The sequence below is a fragment of the Megascapheus bottae genome, chromosome 31 (genome assembly GCF_031878675.1).
Source record: "Megascapheus bottae isolate mThoBot1 chromosome 31, mThoBot2.hap1, whole genome shotgun sequence".
Lineage (NCBI taxonomy): Eukaryota > Metazoa > Chordata > Mammalia > Rodentia > Geomyidae > Megascapheus > Megascapheus bottae.
In genome coordinates, this window is record NC_143539.1 from 2654752 (window position 1) to 2664165 (window position 9414).

At 52.0% G+C, this 9414-nt stretch overlaps 1 protein-coding gene across 1 annotated transcript; it reads right to left on the minus strand.

The window, feature by feature from the left end:
* Positions 1-3081: 3081 nt before the first annotated feature.
* Positions 3082-7313, minus strand: Dkkl1 (dickkopf like acrosomal protein 1). Its single transcript, XM_090322455.1, has 5 exons — positions 7171-7313; positions 6844-7023; positions 6086-6226; positions 5874-5963; positions 3082-3477 (listed from the first exon to the last, which is right to left on the minus strand). Exons 2-5 carry the CDS (start codon positions 7003-7005, stop codon positions 3166-3168), a joined length of 705 nt encoding a protein of 234 aa, XP_090178581.1. The 5' UTR covers positions 7006-7023; positions 7171-7313; the 3' UTR covers positions 3082-3165.
* Positions 7314-9414: the final 2101 nt, after the last annotated feature.

Consider the following 9414-nt stretch of genomic DNA (forward strand, 5'->3'; position numbering starts at 1 on the left):
TGATGCCCCTTCTCCAGAGAGAGAGAGGGGGGCCTGCTGCGGTCTCATTACACGCATCTCTATCAGTGTTTTCAGTCTTCCTGGTGTGCTTCACCAGGTGATACGACTTATTTGTGAACGACCGTCACTTCCCAGGCCTCACCCTCCTCATTTATGCAGAATGAGACTTGGGGACACTGTAACATGCCTGGCCTAGTTTGGATGCCCCCATTTTTTGTTGTTGTTGAGACTGAGTGTGGTAGTGCATGACTATAATCCCAACACACTGGATAATAAAGCAGGAGAATCACAAGTGAAGCCCAGCTTGGCTATAGAGTAAGACCTTGCCTCAAGGAAGAGTTTAAGCCCCATGAGTGATGATTAGGCCAGGAGTGTGACCTAGTGGTAGAGTGCTTGTCTAGCATGTATGAAACCCTGGGTTCAATTCCTCGGTACCATATACACAGAAAAAGCAAGAAGTGGTGCTGTGGCCTAAGTGGTAGAGGGTTAACCTTGTGAAAGCCCAAGAACAGTGCCCAGGCCCTGAGTTCAAGCCCCACAACTAGCAAAAAAAAAAAAAAGTTGATTAAATGAATGCAATCCATGCCTCTTGTTCACTGAACAGGGTAGAGTGATGTCTGAGGCACTTTCAGACATTTGTGGGTTTGAATTTTGGCCCCAGCACTTTCCAGTTATGACACTGGCACCATGACTTAACTCTTTGAGCATGGCTTTTCTATCCCTGGAGATGGTAATGGCTTCTTAGAGTGCCTTGAGGGCTTCAGTTGCTGATTCAAGTTGATAGGAAGTCAGGTTAATTGGTAGTTTCTGTCTTGGGTATTAGATGGTGATTTAATATAACGCCTGGGAAGGAACCTGTTGGGCAGGTGGTCTGTGGACTAATTAAAAAGCATGACAAGGGGCCAGGAGCGTAACCTAGTGGTAGAGTGCTCACCTAGCATGCATAAAGCCCTGGGTTCAATTCCTTGGTATCACATACACAGAAAAAGCCAAAAATGGTGCTGTGGCTCACGTGGAAGAGGCTAGCCTGGAGCAAAATGTGTCCAAGGACAGTGCCCAGGCCCTGAGTTCAAGCCCCAGGACTGGCAAAAACAAAAAAGCATGACAAAAGACTGAGGGTCTTTGCTCAGGAGTCTTGAATGTTTGCCCAGCAAGGCAATTGCTTGATCCCCAATTGCATGCTACCCAGGGGAAAAAAAAAAGAAGAAGAAAAAAAAAAAAGCATGAGAGGAAGAACCAGGCCAAACCTAGTACTATTGCTGTGTGACCTTGGCAAGTGACTTTACTTTTTCTTTTTTCTTTTCTTTTTTTTGGTGCCAGTACTGGGTCTTGAACTCGGGGCCTGAGTACTTACTGTTCTTAGGTTTTTCTGTCAAGACTGTCACTCGACCAGTTGAGCCATAGCTCTGCTTCTGGCTCTGTCAGTTAATTAGAGAGAGGGCTGGCTTTCAACCTTGATCCTCAGCTCTCAGCCTCGTAGTAGGATAACAAGCCCCATTATAAACAAAAATAAAAACGACTGGAGGCATGCCTATCAGGTAGCAGACCTTGAGGTCCTGAGTTCAATCTCCCATAGTGACAAAAAAATCTCCTCAGCTGGCTGACATACTCATGACCTTGTGAGACTCGGGGCAACAGGCCAGCTGTATATTCCTGGATTTCTGACCAAGAGATCTATAAGTTTGGGGCCGGGAGAGTGACCTAGTAGTAGAGTGCCTGCCTAGCATGCAGGATGCCCTGGGCTCGATTCCTGAGTACCACATTCACAGAAAAAGCTGGAAGTGGTGCTGTGGCTCAAGCAGTAGAGTGGTAGCCTCGAGAAGGCCCAAGGTCAGTGTCCAGGCCCTGAGTTCAAGCCCTAGGACTGGCACAAAATAAAAAAGCAGGAAAATGTTAAATAAAAAAATTGTTTTGGGCACTGGGAGTTTGGTCTAGTGGTAGATGCTTGCCTAGCATGTATCAAGACCCCGGTTCAATTCCTCAGTACCACATGCATAGAAAAAAGCCGGAAGTGGTGCTGTGGCTCAAGTGGCAGAGCTCTAACCTTAAGAAAGCCCAGGAACAGTGCTCAGAACCTGAGCCCAAGCCCAGGGCTGGCAAAAAAAAAATTGTTTTGGTTCGTTTGTTAGTGGTCACTTGTTAGTGATTTATTTCTGATGGAATTAAGATTGAAGTCAGGAACTTTTCAAGCATTCTACCACGTGAGCCATGCCCCCAGCCCTTTTGTTTTGAAACAGGGTCTTTTTTGTTGCTGTTCGCCATGAAGCTTGAACTCAGGGCCTGGGCACTGACCCCTGAGCATTTTTGCTCAAGGCTAGTGCTCTGCTACTTCATGTCACAGCTCCATTCCTAATTTTGTTGTTGTTGGCGGTGGTGGTCATGGGGCTTGGACTCTGGGCCTGGGAGTTGTCCCTGAGCTCTTCAACTCTAGGCTGCTGCCCTACCTCTTGAGCCACAGTGCCACTGCTCGTGGTCTTTACTACCTAGGCTGGCTATGAACCTCAGATCTCATTCTCCTGAGTAGCTAGGATTATAGGTGACCATTTCTGATTGTTGAGTGGTTCATTGGAGATGTCTCACAGATGGCTGGGAATGCGGCTTGGTGGTAGAGTGCTTGCCTAGCATGCATGAGTCCCTGGGTTCAATTCTTTAGTACCACATAAGAAAAGAAAATGTCTTACAGGAACTATCCAAGTTGGCTTCCAACCATGATCCTCAGATCTCAGCCTCACACCTGTAATAGCTAGGATTACAGGTGTAAGCCAACGGGTCTTCTTAACTCTTCCTCAGCTGGCCTTGAACTCTGAATCCTTCTGAATAACAGGGATTATAGGCAGGTATTAACATACTCAGCTTTAGTGGTCACTTGTTACAGCAGCCAGAAGAATATAAAATGGGAAGATGGGGGAGTGGGGCTAATTGGACAGATAGGTCTGGAGGGAGGGAGGCAGGGGCTGGGTGAGCAGACTGGGCTGAAGGTGACAGTCTCAGGGACTGAGTGGAGGGGGCAGCAGACAGGGTCTGGGAGGGCAGGGGTTGGGTTGAGTTACCTTCTGTGGTCTAGTCAGGAGACAGAGCAGCTAGATGTAAGAAAAGACTTTATTTCAATATGTGGAAGGTGCAGGTCTGGAGGGAGGGATATTCAGGGGCTCAGGGTCCCCCCACCTATAGCTGCTGGGAGGGTCTGAGGATGTACAGAAAGTGGGTCTTGCGGGCTGGAGGCTTAGAGTGAGAGGAACTCTGGATGGCATCGTCCAGGATGTCCTCTCGGGCCCCCTCTCGGAGCCCATCCCGGATGGCCTGCAGCCGGTGTCGCTTCTCGCTGAGCCACTGGCCAGCCTCCTGGGTATCCTGGCGCGACTTCCGGCGTGGCAGCTTCATGATCCAGAAGGCAACGCGGGGATGGGGCTCTGGGTGGAAGCTATCCAACGCCTTCCGGATGGGCACCAGGGCTTCCTTCTCTTCTAGCTTGGGCACCTGGGAAGAAGGAACAAGGAGATGGTCTCACGGCCCAGCCGCCAGTGTCCAGGGCCTCTCAGTGCCACTGGGGGTGATGGGAATCCTCTTGGTGAGCTCAAGGTAGGAGCTCAGGGAGTGGGGGAGTAATTCATCAAACTCAGTTTGAGGTTTACGAAGCACTTGGGTTTGCAAACACTTCAAGATTAAAATATTGGCCATGCTTGGTGATGGACACCTGTAATCCCTGCTACTTGGGAGGCAGAAGTTCCAGGAGAACTGAGGTCCATTAGTGGCCTGGGGCAAAAGTGCGAGAAGAGACTGTATCTAGGAAAAACAAATTGCAAATGAAAGGGATAGCCAGGCACTGGTGGTGCCTGGAGTCCTAGTTAGTCAGGTGGCTGAGAGAGGAGGATTGCAGTTCTTTGCAGTCCATGAGACTCTTATCTCCAATTAACCACCAGAAAACTGGAAGTGGTGCGGTGGCTCACGTGGTAGAGTGCTAACCTTGAGCCCAGGCCCTGGGCTCAATCCCCACAACTGACCCCCTCCTAAAAAAAAAAGGGGATGCTGGGGATGTGGCTCAAGAGCCAGAAGCTGTGCTTTTAGTCCCTACCACTACACAATTCCAAACCCCAAACAATAATACCACCAGAACAAAGTTTGGGATAGAAAATACATTGGGGAGGTTTTCAAAGAGCAGTATGACCGAGTGGGTTAGAGTTTAAGTTTATAATGTTGCCTGTTGGGATTACAAGGCATTTTAGCATTAAACAAACTTGGAGATTTAAAAAGCAGTCTGAAACACCAAGTGTTTGGGGATTAAAAGCTCCTGGGAGCAGGGTACTGGCGGTTCATGCCTGTAATCCTAGCTGCTCAGGTCACTGAGATGTGAGGACAGAGGTTTGAAACCGGAAATGGAGCTGTGGCTCAAAGTGGTAAGCCCTAGCCTGGAGCAAAGAGCACAGAGACAGCACCCATGCCTTGAGTTCAAATCCCACAACTGGTGGGGGTGGGATGGAAGGGAAGCTCCTGGGTTTAGTGCATTTTGGAAAGAATCATGGCTATAAATGTGTGATCCATGATCATAAGCTGGGATCAAAAATGAAATCAGGCTATGTGCAGTGGCTCATGCCTATAATCCTAGCTACTCAGGAGCCTGAGATCTGAGGATCGAAGTTCAAAGCTAGCTAGCCTGGGCACTAAAGACCACAGAAAAACTCATCTCCAAAACTCATCTCTAGAAAATGGGAAGTGGGGCTGTGGCTCCAGGGGTAAGGTCCAGCCTTGAGCTGAAGAGCTCAGGGACAATGCCCAGGCCCAGAGTTCAAGCCCCATGACCCACACAAAAAAAAAAAAGAAACCAGGATTCAGGGTGTGGCTCAGTGGCAGATTACTTGCCTCACTAGCAAGACTGAGGCTCCAAGTTCTAGCTTCAGTACTGAAAACATAAATATAATAAAAAGCCAGTTGCTAGCTGGGTGCTGGTAACTCACGCCTGTAAATCCTAGCTAATTAGGAGGCTGAGATCTGAGGATCATAGTTCAGAGCCAGCCCAGGCAATGAAGTCCCTGAGACCCCTATCACCAATAAACTAATCAGAAAAAGCCACACGTGGCACTGTGGCTCAAGTGGCAAGAGTGCTAGCCTTACACAAAAAGAGGCTCAGACAGTGCCCAGGCCCAGAGTTTAAGCCCCAGGCCCAGGGTGGGGAAAAAAAAAAAAGCCAGTGACACAGCTACCACTCAGCTACCTGCGAGGTTGAAATCAAAGGATTGTAGATTGAGGCCAGACAAGCAAAAAGTTCCCCAGACTTTTTCTTAACGAGTGGCTGGATGCTGTGAGGCACCTCCTGCCATTTTAGCTATGTGGGAAGCAGAGAGACAGAGGATTGAGGATCCAGGCTGGCCCCAGAAAGTACAATCCAGAAGAGTCCATTCTCAAGAAGAGGCAGGACGTGGTTGTACATGCCTGCCATCCCAGCTACTGTGGACTGGAAAACAGGAGGATCACAGTATAAGCACACACCGAGGCAGAGGATGTTTGTTTTGAGGCAAGGCCTCAAACATTTGAGTTCCTGTCTCCACCTTCCAAGTTCTGAGATTATGTGTACTACCACACCCAGATCAGAGCCCTTATTTCAAATTAAACATTCTGAGTTTACAAGATACATCAGAGTTCACAAACTATGTGATTTTCTGAAACATCTGGAGATGGATTCTGGGGTTATTATTGAAGTTATCTGTCCCTTATGACAAATAACAAAGGGCAAGTTCCAGAGAGGGAGGAGAAAGATGAGAGACAGAGAGACAGAGAGACGGGGTGGGGAGTGGGAGAAAGAAAGAGATGACTTTTGTCCCTTCTAGTCTACAGGAAATGTTGGGGTTTGGACATTGTGGGGGCAGGCAGTTCCTCACCTTCCAGTCACCTTCCACGCTTCCCTCTGGCTCAATGGATGCCACCACCTTCTCAGAGATGAGCACCTCTCCTGTTTTGTTGTCAGTCATCTGACAGAATGAAATGAAGGAGTGAGAGCAAATCCCCTTCCCTCCATTCCTCCCCTCCCCACAGGTACTGCAGCATGCTGGATGGTAGGCGGACTCTAGGAGAGGCTACCCTGAAGAGGCACCTTGTCGATCTGGAGGTGGCTGGAGAGAGTATTGTTCCCCAGCCGGCGCTCCTGGTTCTCTTCTTGGTGGAAGTTCCTGGGAAGACCTCGGAAGTCCATAGGGGCAGAGAAGAAGCTATCCAGACCCCGTAGAAGGTCATCCTAGAGTCAGGGTGGCAACTAATAATGAGCTGCTGGACGTGACATCTACCAAGGAAACCTGTACTTTGCCCCAAAGCCCCTCCTCTCCCTGTCTCCCAAGTCTTAGCACCTAAGCCCTTTTCCTCAAGCCCCATCTGTCCCATCTCTATCTCCTGTTCCATTTTGTTACTATTCCTGCCCCTCCCCTGCCCTCTCCCCTGCCCTCACTCTGCTCCTCTATTTTATCAGGCCTATCTCCCTTTTTTCTTCCCCCTTATTTTGTGCCAGTAGGGAAACTTGAACTCAGGGCCTCTGTGCTCTTGCTTGGCCTTTTCCACCCATGGCTGGCACTCTACCACTTAAACCACAGCTCCACTTCCTTCCTGGAGATAAGAGTCTCGTGGATTTTCCTGTCCCGGCTGGCTTTGAACAGGGATGGTCAGATCTCAGCTTCCTGAGTAGCTGGGGTTACAGGTGTGAGCCCTGGCGCTGGGCTCCTCCCCTCCTCTCTTGAGTCACCCCCTGGTTTTGGGGGGGAGTTTGGACTGCTTTTCTTGCTTATCCCCTCAGCAGATTCCACTCTGTACCCCAGAAATCCCACTCTGTTCTCTCCCTGGAACCCCTGGGCCCTGGCGTACTTTCAGGAAGAGTCGGCTGAAGCTTTGGAGGAGGCTCTGCAAGCCTAGAAACCCGGAGGAGCTCTCCTGCGAGTCAGAATCGTGGATCGGAGCTGCACAGGCGGGGGGCAGCGGGGAGGAGGGGAGCAGCAGCAGCAGCAACGGGACCAGCGGCCCCCACATGGCGGGGCGGGCCGGAGGCTGTGGCCAGAGAAGCGGGGTCAGAGCCCCCCCATCCCAACCTGGCCAACCCCAGCCACCCCGCCACCCCTCTTGTGCGCTTCGCCCGAGCTCCGCCCCAAGCCACGCCCACTTCTCTGAATTTTCCTATTCCCACCCCTTCCTCACCGGTGTCTACGCCCCGCCCCTTCTCCTGAACCCCGCAGTTTTGCTGGACCCGCAGCCCGGTCACCACGGACTCCCAGACTCCGGCCGTCCACGGACTGTTAAAATCCAAACAGATGTGGCCTCGAGCCCAGGCAGAATACCGGGAGCGTTGAAGGGCTCCGCGAGGCATGGCCACGCCCCCATTGTCTGGCCACGCCCCCTACGCGCTGACTTCACGCCTGTCCCCGGCCTCCGCACTCCGGGCAGAGCCACGCCTCCCCAGGCAAAGCCACGCCCCCATTCTTCGTTACCACACCCCTTAGGCCAGTTTGGTTCCTAACTCGGCCACGCCCCCATCGTAAGCCACACCCCTTTCGGATGACTGTACCTGCGGACAGACTCCTGTGCATCATTAAAAACCCGCCCCTGACCTGGGTCTTTCCCGTGTTCCCGGGAAACCCCAAATCCAGTCCTATTATTTCATTTTCCAAGAACCGCAAAGTCCATATTTTCTTTCTTCCTTTTTTTTTTTTTTTAAACCATTCCTGAAGCTTGAACTCAGGGCCTGGTCGCTGCCCTTGGACACTTTTTGCTCAAGGCTAGTGCTCTACCACTTGAGCCACAGCGGCACTTGTGGCTTTTTCTGTGTATGTGATACTTAGAAATCAAATCTAGGACTTTGCGCATGCTAGGCGAGTGCTCTACCACTAAGCCCCAGGTTCTTTTCTTTTTCCCTCAGGATTTGTCATTCCTGTCTTGAGTTTCAAGTCACAGCTATTATTATTATTATTATTATTATTATTATTATTATTATTATTGCCAAAGCACCTCTCTAACCTAGCCCAGCCTAGAACTCACGATCCCCCTGAGGCTGTGTCAGGGTCACACGTTTGCCTTACTACCGGCTACTCCAGGCAGGATCCCAATATGTTCCCTCATGCACGGTTTTCTCCCCATGCTAGGGCACTGTCCACAAATGCATGCAAATGCACGACTTCTAACTTTCAAGGATTTTCATAAACTTCGGGAATTTTTGCCCATGACTTATTTGGACTTTATCTCTTCTTTTTATTTTTCACAGACCCAAGCTAGCCTCCAACTAGAGATCTTCCTGCCTCCCTTCCCAAAGTGCTGGAATTGCATGCCCTCCATGAGTCTGTCACACACACACACGCCCAAAGTTATGTTGTCGTAGGAATTGGTGGGAATCCATGCTAGTACCCCAATCCAAAAGATATTCTTGGGGATAACCGTTGTGACTCTTTTATATTCCTGGGTCACTTTCAGGGTCTCTTCACACAGACAAGTGAAGAGGATCGTCCAAGCCCAGCCCCTCCACTCTCACATCCAGGGGTCCAGGCCCAGCCTCCTCCCTCAGACCCGGGGGTCCAGGCCCAGCCTCCTCCCTCACACCCAGGGGTCCAAGCCCAGCCCCTCCAATCTCAGACCCAGGGGTCCAGGCCCAGCCTCCTCCCTCAGATCCAGGGGTCCAGGCCCAGCCTCCTTCCTCAGACCCAGGGGTGAGGGTCCCAGATTCCTCCCTCAGACCCAGGAGTCCAGGCCCCAGATTCCTCCCTCAGACCCAGGAGTCCAGGCCCCAGATTCTTTCCTCAGACTCAGGAGTCCAGGCCCCAGATTCCTCCATCAGACTCAGGAGTCCAGGCCCCAGATTCTTCCATCAGACTCAGGAGTCCAGGCCCAGCCCCCTCCCTCAGACCCAGGGGTCCAGGCCCAGCCCCTCCACTCTCAGACCCAGGGGTCCAGACCCAGCCTCCTCCCTCAGACCCAGGGGTCCAGGCCCAGGCTCCTCCCTCAGACCCAGGGGTCCAGGCCCAGCCCCTCCACTCTCAGACCCAGAGGTCCAGACCCAGCCTCCTCCCTCACGCCCAGGGGTCCAGGCCCAGGCTCCTCCCTCAGACCCAGGGGTCCAGGCCCAGCCCCTCCACTCTCAGACCCAGAGGTCCAGACCCAGCCTCCTCCCTCAGACCCAGGGGTCCAGGCCCAGGCTCCTCCCTCAGACCCAGGGGTGCGGGTCCCAGCCTCCTCCAGGCCCAGGGCTGCAGTCTCTGGGTCGGAACCCCCAATCCTCCTTTCTTAGGGCATCCGAACCCCATCTTTTCTCGCAATCCCCAGAAAGTCTTCCGTCTCTAGGCCGAGGTCCTGCCCGGAGTGCGCGCCGGGCTCGGGTTCCCGCGGCCGCGTCGGGCCCGCCCCCCGCCCCCCCGGGGTCCCTCCCACTTTTCCCAAACAAAGCTCCCGGCAACT

Coding starts and splice junctions, on each gene's coding strand:
- Dkkl1 (XM_090322455.1), bottom strand. CDS start 7,005: ATGTGGGGGCCGCTGGTCCCGTTGCTGCTGCTGCTGCTCCCCTCCTCC. Junction 6,227..6,843: donor TCAGCCGACTCTTCCTGAAA/GTACGCCAGGGC, acceptor CCCTGACTCTAG/GATGACCTTCTACGGGGTCT. Junction 5,964..6,085: donor GCCACCTCCAGATCGACAAG/GTGCCTCTTCAG, acceptor TCATTCTGTCAG/ATGACTGACAACAAAACAGG.